The sequence below is a fragment of the Chaetura pelagica genome, unplaced genomic scaffold (genome assembly GCF_000747805.2).
Source record: "Chaetura pelagica isolate M959 unplaced genomic scaffold, ChaPel_1.0 scaffold20, whole genome shotgun sequence".
NCBI lineage: Eukaryota > Metazoa > Chordata > Aves > Apodiformes > Apodidae > Chaetura > Chaetura pelagica.
In genome coordinates, this window is record NW_009951958.1 from 2,146,957 (window position 1) to 2,165,538 (window position 18,582).

The 18,582-nt window shown below is 42.4% G+C and overlaps 1 protein-coding gene across 1 annotated transcript in view; it reads right to left on the reverse strand.

The window, feature by feature from the left end:
- Positions 1 to 2,804: 2,804 nt before the first annotated feature.
- Positions 2,805 to 18,582, reverse strand: part of MCF2L2 (MCF.2 cell line derived transforming sequence-like 2) — a 139,224-nt gene continuing 123,446 nt past the window's right edge. The window contains exons 26-34 of the mRNA XM_009999374.1: positions 18,454 to 18,563; positions 14,536 to 14,631; positions 10,640 to 10,729; positions 8,495 to 8,566; positions 6,660 to 6,746; positions 5,064 to 5,182; positions 4,423 to 4,535; positions 4,025 to 4,128; positions 2,805 to 2,905 (exon numbers count right to left, since the gene is read on the reverse strand). Coding sequence (XP_009997676.1) covers positions 2,805 to 2,905; positions 4,025 to 4,128; positions 4,423 to 4,535; positions 5,064 to 5,182; positions 6,660 to 6,746; positions 8,495 to 8,566; positions 10,640 to 10,729; positions 14,536 to 14,631; positions 18,454 to 18,563 — 892 coding nt within the window. The remainder of the gene's footprint in view (positions 2,906 to 4,024; positions 4,129 to 4,422; positions 4,536 to 5,063; positions 5,183 to 6,659; positions 6,747 to 8,494; positions 8,567 to 10,639; positions 10,730 to 14,535; positions 14,632 to 18,453; positions 18,564 to 18,582) is intronic.

An 18,582-nucleotide genomic window follows, 5' to 3' on the forward strand; every position in this document is an offset into this window, starting at 1 on the left:
CAGCAGTGTCTGAGGACATCTGTGATACAATCAGCTCCCAAAGGCTGCTGTGCCCAAGTGCTGTGCCACTGCTGCATGCAGCCATGGGGCAGCGAGTTACTTGTCATCCTCAAGATATTCATGGTGCAGGAGTGACTCAAACTTTGGTTCCACAGGATAAAACATGAGATTTTGAGGGGGAAAAAAGTAAATAATTGTTTACAAAGGCAAAGTAGGGAGAAGAATGGTTACAATCCAGCCCATACCTTTGCAGCTGTCATGATGTGATGGTGAGCTGGAGAAGACACTTATGCAGAAATCAACTTCCTTACTCCAGCTCTGGACTGCCCCACAGGATACCACCACTGACACTCATGGGGAGCATAGGGGCCTGAATACTTTGCTCTCCCCTGGAGGGTCTCCAATCTTTGCATACATGCTAAAATTTATCATCAGAATTTGACATTTGGGAAATCCAATAGCTCCCAGTTTACAGGGAGATATTGAGGCACCAGGGGATACAGGATTAGCACTGTCACCCTGCACACAGCAGAGGTAGGAAATGGATTGACAATACCTGATTATCCATCTTCAGTTCAAACAGATACTTCCCACTTCCATTTCACCATTAGAATGAGATTCCTACAAAGAAACTCTGAAGTGAGGTTTCCATCTTTCCATCAGTCAGCAACGTCACCAATCCAGGCTTTGGCAGTTTCATATACCCAGGTAACCCTTCCCTGTCTCTTTCCTCACACACACACAAGCTTACTGTATGTACTAATGTGCAATCAAAGCTTCCTACCCCTTTCTTCCGCTATGCTTAGGTAGACAGAAGCACTACTATCAGGCTGTGCAAAAATTACTGAAAGTAATACAGAAATCAAAATAAACTCATTTTAGGCAGAAGGTAAAATAATTGCACTACAAGAAAACATCACTGCATATTTCTTTAGGGGACTCATAGAAATCAGTTCTTCCCTCAAGATGCTTATAACTGCAGTAGACTGACAGGATTCATGTCCCTGACAGCCTATGTGTCATTTTTAAGGTAAGTGACTAGCACAAAACAGACAAGCTCCTATCTCTGTTGGACAAAAGTAGCGTCCAAAAAGATACAGGACCCTCAGGTCCTTTAGTCATAAACAGCAAATGTCAGAAATCACTGAGTTTAGATACTGAGGGCTAAAAGAACCATGAGGATTCACCAGCACAGTGCAACTCATTAACCAATAAGCCTTCACAGGCAAATAAAATCAGAATAAGCCTTTACCTACTCCAAAGCTTTTTCTTGAATGTGACTATCTACCTGCTTCTCTACCTTCTCAGCTACCCTAACTCACACACTAAGATATCTGCAATGTCATCCTTCACTGAGACACAAAGAAAAACATCAGGGTTCCTGCAAAGATGACAGCAGAAATGCTCCTACTATTTTGCTCAGTGGCTCAGTCACTAAAGAGGGGGTTTTGGTTTAGCTTTGTCTCCATTTTTAGTGTTTTGTCCCCTTTGTTATTTAAATAGAGCACCACTAGTCTCTAAGGTAAGTAAAATAGCCAGTCACTCATTCTTGAGCTTCTAGGGTCATTTTTACCACGCTGATCTTTGCCTGTTTGCAACACTCAGTCAGCACATATCTTCACTAAAGTATCAGCAGCTTTTATGGGACTTCTGGCCCAATTACCATAAAAAAGCCTTCATGCCTTAACAGCTGCTCTGAAGGAGCTAATGGCTTCTGTAGGAATAACATCTGCCCTCACTTTGTATTATACATCATGTCCTTAAGTGGCAGAGATTTGGTACAGTCCTTTAATCAAACGTCCTGGAAAGATGTATCTAACAACAACACTTTTTCCACTCATTGGAGCACCTAATGCTCACTGCCTATTTGCAATGCCTAATTATATTCCAAATGGGGGATGAAATGTGTCTACTCCATAGCCCAGCACACAAAGAAAGCATGCAGTCTACTCAAACATATGACATTAAATGGTACTCAATTGAATTCTTGGCACCAAATACAAAGGATCGTGATCCAGCAACCACAGACTGCAGAGGAGGTGGAGGAATGACTTGTAAAAAGAGTTCAAAATGTTCTTTGTCACAGTAGCTGTCACACACGTCTTTGCTTGCCTGCCAAGCCCTGCACCTCCACCTCACAGCCAGGAGCTGCCTTCTGCACCATTCCAGCAGAATGCTGTAGGCTGCAGGGGGTGCACCGTGCCACTGCCAAACAGTCCCGTCATCGCGGCGTGAAGCTTCTCTGATGGCCTAAGGCAGAAGTTTCCTTTCCACAGCCGCCTTAAAATGGGATGGTTTTGGTGTCGACCATCAACAAAAAGGGCACCTTTGTGATGTATCAGCTGGAAAAAAAGATGGGGAAGGCACAGCCAGAGGCAAGCAAATGGAAGAATCTCCAGGAGACCTCTTGGTAGAGCAGGAGCTTGTAACCATGCCTGTGTCCCTCTGCAGTAACTTGGTGTTCAAGCGAAGTTGCCCAAAGGTGCGTGCATAGTAACTCTTCAGCTCTGCTGTTGACCTAATTTAGGCCACATCTTCTGAAACAGTTCGATAATCAATGCAAGAAGCATTTTTCTCCTTTACTACTGAAGGTGGGTTTTGATGCTTTCTGGATGTTTAATGCACCTTTCAAGTTGGTTTTTTTCCCAGCTTGCCAGGTGGACAGCACAGTTTTCATCTGTTCATGCTGATAAAGTTTTAGTGAATTATGAACCTCAGAGCTTGTGAGAAAGGCAACTTTGATCCACTGTCCACCCAAAATAAACAGAGATGGATGGGGTCCTGAGGAAAGCTGGTCCTGCTGTTCAGCTGCCAGCCCTCTGTTCTGCTGGGAAGCTTTTGGCCACCTCACTCTCCTTGGTGTCTGACTCTACTGAGGCCATACTGCAGGAATCATTGTACGTGTCTGCAAAGGAGGACATGGGCATTGTCACTATAATAAGTCAAAAGGATTTCCAATATACAGTCTTGAAGATGATTGTTAAAAGCATAAGATAAAATAATCACAATTCTACTGCTCTTCTAATTCCTTCACTAAAGGCTCTTTTGGCATGTAACTAACTGTGATGTGTGTGTGGCTTTATTTTTCTTTTGAAGCATTAGACGTGCCAAAAAATGAGAGCCATAGCTAGGCAGAGAAGGTGAAGATTTCCACAAGAGAGCTGTTGTGGAGGTGAAGGAGCTGCAATTACCAAACTCCCCTTAAACCACATGAAAGAATCCTGGAAAACTTTCCAAAAGGTTTTTCTCCACTTTAACAAACTGACCAAAAAGAACCAGTAACTCAGAGTAAAGTGCTGGTAGCTCTCTAACACAGGTGTCCAGGGAATGGCTGTGCCAAATTGTTGCTTTCTTCTGTTACCAGAAGAATAGCAGGACACCTCTTTTGTAATTTACATTTCAGAATAGGCAAAAATTAATCTAAAATTTTAAACCTTTGATCTGCAGCACTGGTGGGATTCAGGTTTTCCAGTGAAACCTATTTGGGTGCTAGGTCAGAACCAAAGCTGAAGAAAGGATGACTTCTAGTGCTGATTTGACTGAACTGTTGCCAGAGCAGCCCCTCCTCCAGCCTTTGCAGCCAGCAGTGAAATTCGATGAAAGCAGGAAAGGTTCATGAGACTGGCATGTTTTCAAACCTAGACCAGAACCACATCCCTGATGCTGATCTCAATCCCAACACTACCCATGTCAGGATGAAAGCTACCCTTCAGTAGCCAGCCTGGGTACTGGCAGCCACAGGAGTTGGCTGAGAGATTCAAGTTCTGCCCAGGAAGGGGAAAGCAATTAAAGCATGTCAAGGTAAGTCAGTGTGCCCAACTAGCTCTGACACCCACAGCAGCACATTCCAGGCTGGCTCAGCTGCTTCACCAGAGGCTGCAACACAAACATGCATTCAGGCTGAGTGTTTTGATACAGGAAGTGCACTGTCTACCACAGCCTTTTTTATCACATCCTTTTCTAGTAGTTAAAAAAAAAAAATAAAATAAAAAATTAAATGCCAATAATACATTTTCTCTATTACCTGCATTATTGTTCTTAATTATGTTGTTACTGTCCCCCTCTGCTGGCTGCAATATACTGGAAGGAACCCAGTCACTTTTCTCAGAAACCAGTTTCTTCACTAACCTGAAATTCAGAGAACAGTTAGTGAATTTCCCTACATTCTCCTTCCCTGGGTTCTGTCTTTAGAGCTGCATGTTAGGCAGCTATTTCCTAAACTATGGAAGAAGGTAGGGCATCCAGGGCAGTCCCACAGGTAGCCAGTGGCTAAGTTTCTCCAGACTCAGATGGTGACCCAATATCCCAGATAAAATTCACTTCCAAGCAGACTGTGTGACAAGGAAGCAGTGACCTTGGCCTGTGTCTGAGACCCTGGGACAAATTCAGAGCTGTCAAATTCTGTCTATCTGCTGTACTTACCATTGACCGTTCTCTCCTTCCTGTACAAACTGCACTAAATCTCCATCCTCAAGTGTGAAAGAATCTGGGAAGCAGCTGTCAAAACTGCCTTCTACCCGAAAAAGATTAGTCCCCTAAAAACAAAACAATGCACCAGAAATACAGTCAGTATGGATGAAAGAACACTGTGTGAGAGAGAGCAAGTTTAGTTAAATACTGATTTAGGCAATTCAAGCTGGCAGAAACTTTTGCTGAAGGGAATTGTTCCTTTTATCATGCCCAGTTTAAATATCACTCAAACTTAGGACAGCACTCTGCTGTGCATTCAGGCTTTAGAATTAACCAACCAGCCATGATTCTGACATAGGAATTGGGTTGGTGACACCAGGTTAAGTTATCTGGAAAAACCTGCAATTAAAAGTTTTTTAAAGGCTGAGTTTTCCTGCAATTTTGTAACAGGTAAAGCTACAGCTTACAGGTAGGGGTGACTTTTTATGGTCCTGGTCAACAAAAGAGTCTTGCAATAATCTCCTAATACCCAAATCAAATTCCCATCTTCTGTATTCCCACCCATCCATGAATTTAAAGGTGGTATGAACCAAAACTTTGCAGGTTAAATCATGGCCTTGGGAAAGGGCAGTGTAAGTTGTGAAAGGAATTACATTGTTAGGGTTGGTCTCTTCTTCCAAGTCAGAAGAGTTGGAGAGTTCATCTGTGCTGGAGGGGATGGCTTCAAAATCCTCAAATGTGTCTAGAGATGGCATTTGCCTGCTGGGCCAACCTTTTCAAAGGAGATAAAACCAAAAGAGTTAGCTATCAGCCATTAGCCTCATTCAGACTCAGTCTTTTAAAAATCCATGTCACAGTTCACTTCCCACTATTCCACCTACTGAATTGCATGTATCTTTTTGCAACTTGTTTCCTGATTGTGCCAAAAATTACATAGCAGCCATTAATCTGTGTGTCTAAAAACCTGTACTGCTTGTTGTCATTTGTAGGAGAGCAGACTGTGTGGCCACAGTGTGCATGCTCATCAATACCTTGAGAGTTTAGCATTCCTAAATCCCTTCATTTCAGAAGGTTCAGAAAGCAAGGACCAGGAACATTTCTGCAGCACAAGCACTGTAGCAAAGGTTAACTTTTGGTGATGACTGTCAGAAGGCCATGCTCATTCAGCATCCAGCTTACCTCCACAGGTTTATCTAGAAATTGAAGTCCAAAGTAATTTAATATTGGTTGTCTTCTTATCTCCATCTCACCCCAAGGTAATATTAGCACCTGAGCAACTTACAAGACTATAAACTGGAGCAGGCTGGAAGTGCAGGGAAGGGACAGAGTAAACAAGGTACAAAAACATCCAGACTTCAGTGGTAGGTAGAGGAGATCTCACAAATATTTCTGCTGTTGGCAGTCTTACTGCATGATTTTCACTCAAAATGAGCAGCATCCTCAGTTACAGCCCTACCGCTATGGTTAAGGTTAGAACCAGAGCCATAAGGTCATCCTTACTTTTCAAGGTGTAAACCAGCCTCTGAATTGTGTGTTCAAGTGTTGTGTTGGGCTGTGAGTGTCCTTGCCTAGTCCTACACCAACAGGTATTTGAGACATAAGACACAATTTCAATTGCAGACCAGGCAGGATATAGAATTGAACTCCATATTCTGCATCAGATGAATCACACCAGCAAAACACTAGCAACTGTCTAAATGTATAATAATACGTTTATGCTAATTAGTTTCAAACTGCTACAGCAATTTCAGTTCAAACTCACAGGCTGGGCTACAAGCACCAAACAAAAAAAGATAACCCTCTTCCCCCTTAGACAAAGCTGCAGTGATATTTTGCCACTTTTATTTTTAGAAAGCATCCAGGGCAGAAATCTAAACAGCACAGATTCCTTATACATACATGCATCAGCCTTCCTCTTCCATACAAACTGCTATTCTAATTTCAGAGACTAAGAAATAACCTAAGCTTTACAGACTTCATTCAAGCTATAAAAACACACAGGTCAAATTATGAGCTCTCTGACATCTATTAAAAAATATTTTCAGCTGTGCCTGACCTACAGAAAACCAGGATCTGGGACATTGTTTCTCTACCTGCTAGTGATCCAAGCTTGTTCTTTCATTGCTTTCATGGGAAATAATGTTCATTTAAAAAAGATAAAAATCTCTTTAAGCTAAAGAGAATAAATGTTATCAGAAATTTACATTACACTCTCAAACTGAGATGATATATGGTTTAATTTTGTTTACCTGTCTGTGAGGCAGATCTAGGTACAGGTCTCATGGTGGAACCGGCATTACATTTAGTCTGGGCCAATATGGTGTTCTCAAAAGCATCTGTGATAGGAAGTACAGTTTGTGTCTTCAAGGTGAAATAGTGACCAGACAACCAGTACAAAGTGAATTCCTGTATCACCTCTGCAACTGGAAGTCTCTTTAACAAACAGGTGGACTGGGGTCCAACAGTTATAAAAGAGGAGACACACGACCAGCACAAATGAGTGAAAAGACAGCAGCATTCCATAGAAAAACTGTAAGTCTGAGAAGGACAGAGAACAGCCAAATGAATCAAACAGAAATACTGATGTTAATTAAGGAAAAGGATTGCAGGGCAGCCAGTGCAGTGTTCTATTTTGCTACAGTTTCCTTACCCATTTTGAACATATTTTCCTTGCAGCATTTCAAATAATTCTAAAGGTGATGGTATATGGCTTTGATGCCCATCCATACAGCAATGAAAGGGGACCAGGGAGGCTCTTCTTCCCAGCCAGAAATTAATTCATTCTTGATGAATGCAACACAGTTTTGCAGGGGGAAGTTTTTATCTAAGTACATTAAACCCTTTGCATTATTAACTCTGCTAGAGCCCTGGCAACAGCAGCAGAATCTTCTGGTAAAGGGATTATAATGTTCATTGTTTCCTAATTAAAGGAACTAATTCTGGTGAGGGATGTTGTGCAGGAGGACCATGTTTTTAACCACTGAGGATTAACTCAGCTCTATCCTATGGATAATACTTATACCTTGGAATTCCCATGCCCCTGCAGACGTCTGGCATGTTGAGCTCAGAGGTATCTGTCAGTGAGGGAGGTATAAAAAGCAGAGTTTGGGATTTTCTGGTGCTGGCTACCAGGATGATTCCAAACATCAGGAATCACTGGCAGAAGGAAATACTCTGCAAACAGGAAAACTATTTCCTTTGCTGTCTCTGAATTATTTCTTCCAGCCTCTCCGTTCCAGTCTCCTGCTGAGAGTGACACAGGAGATAGCCCTGATAGGTCTCCAGTTCCCTCACTGATCTGGCCACCTGCCCTTTCTGCCAAAGTTTTGTACAGAGCAACACAATCCTAAGACAGGATTCCTTGGCTTACATCTCTCTCCTCCCTGTCCTGCAGCAGGGGTACCTGACTGCTTGTGCCCCACAAGGCAACATGCCTTGGCAAATGCTCATGTAAAGGGGCAAAGATGACAGTGGAAGCTGGGGATCTTTCCAGTGGCTGGGGAATAACTTCCCTGATTAACCCTTTGGTATTTTGTTAAACAGTAACTGGATGAATCTGCTGCAACAAACAGGTGGAAATTCTGCTTGGCTGAAATGAAACACTGCACCTTACATGAAGAGTAATGCACAGTCTAGCCTCTTCTGTAGCCTTCATGCAGGTGGCTCCTGCTGCTCTTATTAGACAAAGACACTAATAAGGAAAGAAGGATGCAAATGGCCAGACTGCAGGTGAAGGGGAAAAGTGATGCCTTGGGTCCCTGCTTCTGCACTCTGTGGAGTGGGGTGGAAGCCAGGCAGAAAAGCCAAATCCAGATCACAGTCTAGAACATTACTTCCAAAAACAGGCAGAGAATTAGGGGTTTCATTTAGGGCCATCCCTAGGTGAAAGTTGGTAAATATAACATGAGTGCAGGGGACAGGCAAGGGGACGACAAGCTGTGTTTGTTACACTTAAACAGATAAACTGACACCAAGCCCCTAAACAACTCCAGTGTCACCTGCCAGCAGGGATGAGATGTGAATTCAGTGAATAATATAGAAAAATTGCCAAACAGGTTTCCATGCAGGATCAAAATACTCATACCTTCAAACCCCAGGGGAGTTGGGTCACTCTTTATTTCATGTCTCTTGACTTTAACTGCAGGAACAAGGGGACCTGTGTGAAGTTTGCAGAGTCACAAGTCTGTAAATACTGTTAAAACATAAACTTGCTTTTCCATTACCTGGAAACACTACCTGCCTAATACTTTCCATTTCACCCAGAAGAATGACCAACCTCTAAATTCCAAGTGGTGAAGATAAACACTTCTGTGATATGGATAGGAAACAGAGCCCTCTTTGCAAAAGACATAAGACATAGTAACTGCATCTGCTTCCCCCATCAGGTTTCACAGATGTTTTGCCTCCCTCCTGCCCAGCAGGTGGCACTTCCGCAGGCAGACTCACCATCATCTTCCCACCCACACGGCTGGCAGGGAAGAGCCTACAAAACCCAACACTACGCCCCACGGAAGCGAAGGGCATCCATCACAGGTCCATACACAGTGCTTCTCCTGTGCCCTGACCCCACAAGTGGAGCACTGGTGATGTGGAGGAGCTGAGCTGTGAGCAGTGAGGAGCAGCACCCAGCAGTGTGCTTTGAGTGCCTTCACTGGGATGATCCACACACCCTGGCTAGACCTGCATTTGGCTAATGCTGAGACAAGACTCAGGCTTCACTTCTTCTATCACCTGAAATATTTTCTTAAAGCAGATGCTGTAAATAAAGCATTCAATTGAAAAGCACTGATTTCTAGCTTTCAAAATCATTACGAAAGCAGTTTTCTCAGCATTCCAAAAAATTCCCAAGAGTCTTATGATGCACAGGATCCCAGGACAGGATTTTTTTTTTTTTTTACATGAAACTGTAATAAAGTTAAATTTCACTGTAATTCACACTCTCTTCCATAAGCCACACTGAAGAACAAACCTTGGTCACCCATTCACTTTCTACATCCATGCTGCTTTCTATTCCCCAGTTTAGGAAATAAATAGAAAATAATTCAGTCTTCCCATAACATAGAAACTGATAATGTATTTCTGAAGCTGCTGCTGAGGACAGAAATCTTTATGAACCTCTTCACCTGTGGTATGCCCATCATTGCCAGGTGGTGATATTTTCATATTACTGTCTGTAGAGGTTGGCAAGGAAACATTTATAGGAAGGATGTCTCACATCCTTCCTCTGCCAATAAACCTCACCACACTCATTTCATGACAGTTTCATTGCACAGTTCATATCCTTCACAACTATTTAGAATGCACTAAATACTGTGCAACCTTCTCCCTGTCAAAAAAAAATGTTTATACAAATGAATTCTGCCATCTTTCCTTCTATTATGGTTTGTGAATTGCCCTGCAAATAAGCTCCTCCATTGCAGGAACTGCCAGAAGACAGAACATTCAGACCTCCATGTAAGGCCACCTGTTCTGTTCTCAACAGAAACTGTGACATGCAAGCATAGGTGCCTACAATCTTTCTGATTTTCAACACAGCCAACCTGCCCAAATACATGGGTTGCTTTTGAGTTGAAGTGTAGACACTAATTCAGTAGCTTCCAGTAAATTTTGTAAAAGTGCCTTTTCTCAAAAGAATTACAGCTCAAAAATAAAACTTCCAGAACTGCGTAGAGTTCAATGCATTCTGGGCACCTCTCTCCCCTACATGTCTGACAATTTCCTTGCAATCATAATTGCAAATACAAATTTTGATTATTATAAATATACTCAACAATGGCAGCTATTGCTACTCCATTTTGGCTTTCTAACCATCTGATGTCTGCTGTGCAATGATTCTCTCCTTGAAAGCAAAATTCCTAAACAGCTTTAAGGAAATGGAGAAATAATTTCTATTGAATTTCAGTTAAAACAAATGAGTAAGAAGTTGGAAACCTAATCCCACATCAAGTAAAAATCAATCCATTTCCCATGGAAACCAGCACCACTCTGTGAAGTCTATTATGGAGAAACTGGGAGGAGTCACCATATATGCTGGCAGCTCACCTCTATATACATTCAAAATGCCTCAGCCTGCCTTTCTGCAGAGCTTATGCTGGAACTGACTCTTCTACTGGAACTTCCTGCATTTATAAAAAATTGAGCCTGATGTACTCACTCTGTGAACAGCATTTGGCAGTAAATGTGTCAGCAGGAAAGGAGAAGGGTAGCTAAGCAAGCAGCATGACGGTACCTTTGGTCACAGCAGAAGCATTAACTGTGGTGCTGATGGAGGAGGCAAGGGAAAAGCGACGGGTAACTTCTCTTTCCTTAGATTCTGGATCTGGGAGAACAGACAGATGCAATGCAGGGCAGGATTAGAGGTTAATAAGCACTGAGGGTAAAAGATGTCCAAAGCAAAGCAGCAGCTGAAAAAGGGTAAATAGAAGGTAGGTTGCTCCTCTAAAGCAGCCAGGAAAAATGCCCTCAGCAAAGTGAAAAGCACAGGAAAGGGTTTATATGAACATAGTTTCAAAGCAATTCCAATTGCACCAATTTGAATACTCCAGAAAGGAATCTTATGCCTATTGATACTTTAGCAACCAACTCGTGTCTAAGTACAGCTACAAAACACAGAGAGATGAGTATGATGGTTAGAATGGTGTGTGTGTCTACAGATGAGGTTTGGATCATTTTATACACTGAACTGCTTGTTCTGCCATGACTGACCTGAAATACAGCAAAAACCAAACATGAATGGTTTGGAGTTCACATTTGACATTTCTAGACGTTAACTGTATGAATACTTGAAAACATTCTCTGAGCCTCCATCCAAATCAGCTTGGAGAAAGCAGAGGCAACAGACAATCAGGATCCTGCCTTTTCTCAAAGTCCACTCAGGAATGAAGACACAACTTCCTCAGATTTCACTGTGAAATATCAGTAGCATTTTTGAGTCAAAATATTTCATAAACAGATCAGAAGTATAAATGGACCAACTGTTGGCTACCTTCAGAGAGCACATGATGTTGCAAAACACATCAAGGTCATTATGCAGCTCGTAAGTGATCGTGTCTACACATCTACAAGCACATCAGTCTACTTCTTGCACAAAATACAGCAGCACCATTTGGAACAAAAAGTTGCTTACTTACAAAAAATTCAGGATAACATTTGAGTCTCTTATGCTGAAAACACTCAAAGCACATGTGCTGCATGACTCAAGGGAGCATTTCCATTGAGACATGAGCAGAGCTATTCATACGCTTCATAACTCAGCTTCAGGGAGATCCTTGAACACTTTACCAGGACACAACCTCAGATGAAAATTGTATTAGAAATTGCTTTAAATATTTTGTTGAAGGTTTTCAGATTCATCAAAAACTATGATTTTCATGTTTTCCTATTTAAAAATACCACATAAATATTTAGGTGAAAATGAAATAGTTCTATTTTCACTGAAAAATATCCTGGGGTAGATAAAGAGTTATATCACACATAGCTCTTTGCTTATATGCTTTATTGAATCTTAGCCCAGATGGCAGAGGGACTTGTCTATTCCCATTGTCTCCTTTCTCTTACTACATCTGCCTTTTTCTCTCTTTTTCTGTTTTGTTTCCATGATTAAATGGCTTACGGCCCTAGAGTAAAGTAAGTTTCAGGTGAATTTACATTTCAGGTTTAAATATCCTGTGTGGAACTATACTACTATGAAGATTTCCTTGCCAGAGATCTTAAAATTCTTTTTCCCATTCCTCATCTTCACATTTCCTTATTTTAATGTTCAGTCACACAACACTTCGTTTTACTTTGCTTTTTCCATATGTCTGCCTAGTAAATGTCACATACACTGTGTTTCCAGTGGAGCAGAAATTAGCATGACTGCTTGAACTGCAATTTCTGTGATGTTTTATCATGCCTAAACATCAAGAAACCATATTAGCTCCCTAAAAATCTCAGTGCCACTTTAACTGTAGATTGGCTACTGTAAAAAGACAATGCACTTCCTTAAAAGCACAAGCATTCAAGTACCTCCTTATTCACACTTCTTAAAAGGCTGAGAAAAATGAGAGGTTAAACTGCTCTGGATAACAATCGCAATGGAATGGGCTCCACATTTAGGCTGCTGTAACTGCCCTTATTAAAACACAACGAAAAATTCATTTTGTAATTATGGTGCTAGGCTACCTTTATACCACAGCATGCAGCTCTTGGAGACCCTGTGCCAGCTCCAAGGAACATGAGCTTGGCTCTGCAAACTAGGACAGCTGTGGCTGACCCAGGGGTGGGGGAGATGCAGAGAGCTACAAGGGTGGGCTTTCACATACTCTGGTGCTGGTTCTGCTATGGCTGCCTTGGGGGTCTCTGCACTGATGGAGTGCAGGTTGGCAAAGTTTCTCCTCCAGACATCAGCATTTCTTTGGCCAAAACACCAAGGTGCTTATATACAATATTTCTACCCCATCATATCCAGCCTGGGCAGACAGTTCAGCAGTGCTCTGAGCATCCTTGCTCTACTGCCAGTTGACATCTATCAAGAAATCTTGTTTTCCACCTAGTTAATCTTGTTATTTTTTTGCTTAACCCTTCTCTTACACGTGTTCTGGAAATGAACAGACACAGTGGGTCTGAAGCAAAGGATGCTCAGCTCAGTCAGTATGCCACCTCCTGCCATGGTCAGTAATGAAACCTTAGACAAAAGGGTCAAGAGCAGGACAAATTTATTGCAGTAACTTCCCTGTTACCTTCTCACAGCTTCTGCCCTGCCTGAACAGCCAGTCCATACAGAGCTAGCACAGCTTTGCCTTGTCACTGCCTTCAGAAATGACCATGCTCTGCCAGTCATCCAGGCTATTTGCTACCTGGTTTCTAGACCAGTAGCAGATTAGAAACTGAACAGCACAACAAAGTGAAATGGGACATTGAGTAATGGAGGTGTTTCATAGGAATCTCAAGTAGCCAGACCCAGCAAGGCTTTGAGCTGACAGTGCCTTCAGCTTAGGGGGTATGAGTTCTTCTGACCTGTGCTTTGCTCTCTTGAACACTGAATACAAAGCAAGACATTTCATATGACAAAAAAATTTCACATAAAACAGCAAAAGAGGCCCAAACCAGAACTGCAGATCCAAACTAGCCCAAAATTCAGCATTTTCCTGCATTTCTGAAATCTGTATTTTGTAATCCATTTCCCCAAGTCACAGGATCTGGAAAGCACTCCCTTTTTTGTATTCTGAACATTGAACTGATTTGTCCATCTTGAATCTTATTACCAAGAGTAGCCTTAACTTGAAGCCAGTGTCTTACAGCTGCGCTGCCTCCTGCTGTGTTCTCATCTACTTGATAATGCTTCCCTCTTTTTATTCTTTCATTTTGCTTCTTCCTTCTTTGATGCTCACCCTCTCTAGCACTGCACACTGATGCTTTGTCTCACAGAAGGAATGTAAATAACAATAGAGTAATTACATTATATTTTCAGAGTATTATTATAAATAGTAATTCAATTGAATTCTATTCACATCTATTTTTTTTCCTCTGAAGTCTCTTCCTGAAACAGCTACTACAGGAACATGTAGTGATCTCTACTTGTGGATACTAAGTGTCTTCTAAACATTTATGCACAAAGACTCAGAACACACTATTTTACAAAGTCTCATAACAGTTAAGTAAACTGGCAGTAAGCCCCAGATCTTCTGAATCCCAGTTCCCCAGAGTAACCACCTGGCCATGGTCAAGTAGCATTTGAAAAAAACAAAGAGATCCAACCAGTGAACAATTTAACACATGAAATCCTTGTGTAGCACAACACAGAGATTATATTCCTCCCTGAAATAAGTTAGGCTGGTGGTTTAAAACAAGTTCACATTTTGGCCCTTGAATAAACTAGAAATGAATGTTATTTGCACTATGCACCAGTGAAAGTCCCAACCAGTCACCTCAAAGGTTGCCTTGCCAGCTCTGCTGTGGTAGCAATTTTTGGTAACAGCTTCTTTGAGAAGAGGAGCCACATGTGTGCATCAGACAGGAGCTTTTTGGTGAGATGCAGCAGCACTTTAGGGAACAGTGATGGATGGCACTATGGGATGGAGAGACTATTGTGGGAGTGTAGGAGACAGATGGCCAGAGACCAAATGCTGCATGGTGTGATTTTACCTTTGGGTGGAGCTCTGCGGTTGGAAAGACCTTGCAATGTGAATCGCTTTCTAGAAAGCGCTGTGCGCTCAAGGTTAAGGCTGGTGGAAGCATCAACTAGGAGAGAGAGGGAGAGGGAAGAGAAATAAGGAAGGAAGGGTCAGCTGTTCAGCTTAAGGGAAAGGAAAGGTTAGCACTGGATGACAACTAAAAAGAAATAAACAAATAAATTTGATTCAGTTCAAGCCTCAGCAAGAGCTAATCAATGAGAAAGGTGGCATATGGTCAGGGTGGTCAAACCAGCTGAGCCCCAGCGTTGAGTTTGGCTCACTGAGTTTTAATGGAAATAACAAAAACCAAAACAAAACCATGTGAAGGGATATAGCTCTCATCCAAAGAAAATACAGTTTAGCAGCAAGCTCATTGAAAAGGATCTAGTGCCTTTTACTTTTAAAAAAAAAAAAAAAAAAAAAAAAAAAAAAAAAAAAAAAAAAAAAAAAAAAAAAAAAAATCATCATTGTGGTTGGAACAGGAAGGCTGCAGGGAGAAATAAGAGAAGAAGCCTTGCAGTGCAAGATGTGCAGACAGCAAGTGTTGTGAGCAGTCCCACTTCTGCTATCCAGAGTCTGCCATCATCAGTCCTGTGGTTGATACACTCAGCCTTACCTGATGAAGTCTTTCTAAAGCCTGCAAAGCCGGCATATGGTCATGCATTTGATGCCATGATTTGCTGGGATGCAAGGAGTGCCATGCCAGCAAAGCTTACTTGCCAGGCTCCTACATGGGTAAGCCAGCCATGCTGCCTTTATAGAGTTAAGTCCCAGATTGATCTAGGTCCTGAGATTCTGGCTTTGAAAGCTACTCAGTTACTTGCATTGCAGAAAAGAGGTGGACCTAGACCAAACTCCTTGCCTGCCAAATTCTGCATCTGCCTCTTTCTTTGTATGGGTAAGTAGCACAGAGAAGTTTTATGGCAAAGGAGCAGGAGAAAAGCCATGTGTTGGCCACCTGGTTCTGTGCCTTATGATTTAGCCACTACCTTTTTCCTCTTGTTTTCATACACTGCCAAGTGAAAATCATTAGAGCCACAAATGAAGAGCAGAAGTATAAAGAGAACATGAAGAGACAGTGAATCCACACTTGACAGACAAGCAACAGACAGACAGGCTGTTCTTCCAAAGGAAAGTGCATCCCATCACTTCCTGATTTGCAGCAAAGATAACCCAGGGTCCAAGGTGCCTGTATGCATAGGTGGGTGTGAGATGAACAGGTGTTAGCAGTACAGAAGTATTACGTTGGTGTGGTTCAGCTGCTGACAGCTTTGGGAAAAGCAGGTGCATCTGGTGAGGAACTGCTCCTGAGCAGCAGTTTCAGCTGTTGGGCTGCACACAGATACACTGGGAAACATTTCTGGCTTTCAAACTGCCTGTGTTGGCCCAAGAGCCATTCCCTGCCTCCCACTGCTCCCAACACAAGGGAGATACTGCAGCTCATAAAGAACCCGGAAATTGGTATATAAAATATTTACTTTGTATAGAGCAAGAAAATCCATAGTATTTAATTACCACAGAGTCATGCAACAAGTAAAGCAGTGCACGTGTATATGGGGAAGGTGTATAAGCTAGTTCTTCAGCTATGCAGTTATACCACTTCATGGAGGGACCCTTAGGATTCCACCAGTCCCCACACCTTCCCAGCACTGGCCAGCATTAAACACTGGTCTCTAATGACATCTTGTCTCCACCTGAGTTATTTCAAACCAATTCCTGCATTCTGCAGGTATACCCAAGAATCCTGGAAACCTTTTCCAAACATAATAAAGACTGGATCCTGATGGGCAAGCAGCTGAACATGAGCCTGCAATGTACACGTGTGGCAAAGACAACCAACAGTATTATGGGCTGTATTAGGCAGGGCCTTGCCAGCAGGTCCAGGGTGGTGATGCTTCCTCCCTACTCAGCACAAGTGTCACACCTGGAGTGCTGTGTCCTCTCCTGGGCTCCCCAGTGCAAGAGAGACATGGACATATTTGAGTGACTATAGTGAAAGACCATGAAGATGATGAAGGGATTGCAGTGGCTGACATGAGGAGAAAGTGAGAGAGCCTGGGATTCATCAGCCTGGAGAAGAAAAGGCTCAAGGGGATCTTATTAAGTAAAGATGAAGCCAGATGCTTTACAGTGGAGCCCAGGGTCAGGATGAGAGGGGCAATGAGCACAAATGGAAATACAGGAAATTCCATTTAAAAACAGGAAAAAACTTTTTTTTACTGTGAAGGTGTTTAAAGGCTGGGACTGTGTCCCCAAGGCAGCTGTGGAGTCACTGCCCCTGGAGCTAATTCAGGACCCAGCTGGGCACGGCCCTGGTGAGCCTGCTCCAGCTGACCCTGCTTTAGCTGCCCTGCCCTAGGTGGTCCCCAGAAGTTCCTGTAGGACACTTCAAGATTTCAGTTTCAAGTCGGTGAATCCACCCATCGGGTCCACAACAAACACTGGTTCAAAAGTAGGTGACTCAAACACAGGCACTTATCCGTACGAACACAGGAACCGAACTAGCTCGCCAGCAGCGCCTGCCCCTGCTCTATAGAAACGAAACGGTATTTTCAAACAATCTGCGTTCACAGCAACAGCAGCGATTTGGGGAGGATTTCGGTCAGTAGGTGGCACGAAAGAGGCAGCTCTGGCAGAGCAGCGGGCTCCTGCAGCCCGGCACGGCCCGGCCCGGCAGCAGGACCCGGGGCTGTCCCGCTGGCCCGGCGGTGCCCGCCCGGGATGCGCGGGCACAACCCGCGTCCCAGCGAAGGAGCCGCCGCATCCCGGGAGACGAGCGGGATCCCGGCGGAGCGGGCGGGAATCGCAGCGCCAGCCCCTGGGGAGCTGCTCGTGGGAAAACAGAAGCAGGGATGAAAATCAGCACATAGGGTGATCCCACCTCCCACACTCTTCTGTAAGCTCAAGCGGTTAGGAAACATCAGGAATTGTGCTGGGAATTTTTTTTAAGGAGGTTCAGGGATTTCAAGTGAAAAAGCTGCTTAGTAACTTAGTTTTTAAAAAGTTCATCTTTAAAAAAAGGAAAAAAAAAAAGACATTTATACGGAAACAAGTTTTTAACACTGGATTTTAAAAATGAATAATCCATAACTTTCTGCCCAGAATGAGAATGTATTTCAAGGAAAAATACGTTGGTGAACAACCCATTTTTCAAAGAAAAAACATTCCACTTTTTTTTTACCATCTCTGTTTTAATCACAGCCCTGCTGTGATTTTAAGGCTGGTTTGGACACTCATCTCTTAAGACCTTCCAATTAATTAATTTTTTTAAATACTATTTTAAAAGTCTTCAACATTTAAAAATTCTACCTAAAAGAGAAAGTGATGTTGAAAGATTTTCTGTTTCTGCTACTGCCAGATGAAATCCAGTTTTGCTTCAGTGTTCATTTTAACCTACATTGCACAAAATATATCTGTTGTATTTATGCCCTCAAATAATGGAGGGATTTTCTGTGACCACATGTGTTTATTTACACTGAAGTGGAACCTGTACATAGAGAGGGGAAAAGAATCTCTGACATAAAGCAAGGAAATTAGCTAGCAAAGTCCATAGACAATCTTAAAATTAAATATGGCTAGAAACCAACTTAGCCAGGATATAAGGGTTAAAATATGCACCTTATTGCCCCCCAAATTATATTTTCAAAACACACAATTGTATAAAGAGCACTGTAATGCATCAAAACTCAAACTCTAAAAATTCCTACACTGGCAATGCTTTTTGGTGTTCAGGAAGTTTCATGGTACAGTCATTCAGCTTTGCAGCATTGGTTTTTCAACGTTAGTTTTAAACAACATACATTTAAATATACTCATCCAACGCCAGAAATAAGTGTACAAAAAAAAGAAGTATAAACCTTTGGAAGCACAAATCTCTCAGAATTCCTACCTCTCTTTTGTCTGGAGCTGGGACTGGAATTCCTGTTTTTATTGTTAGATGCTTCTACATTTGATGTCTCGGATTTGTTTTCATATATACTGGATGACTTCCTGCTATACCTTTGGACAAAAGAAATGC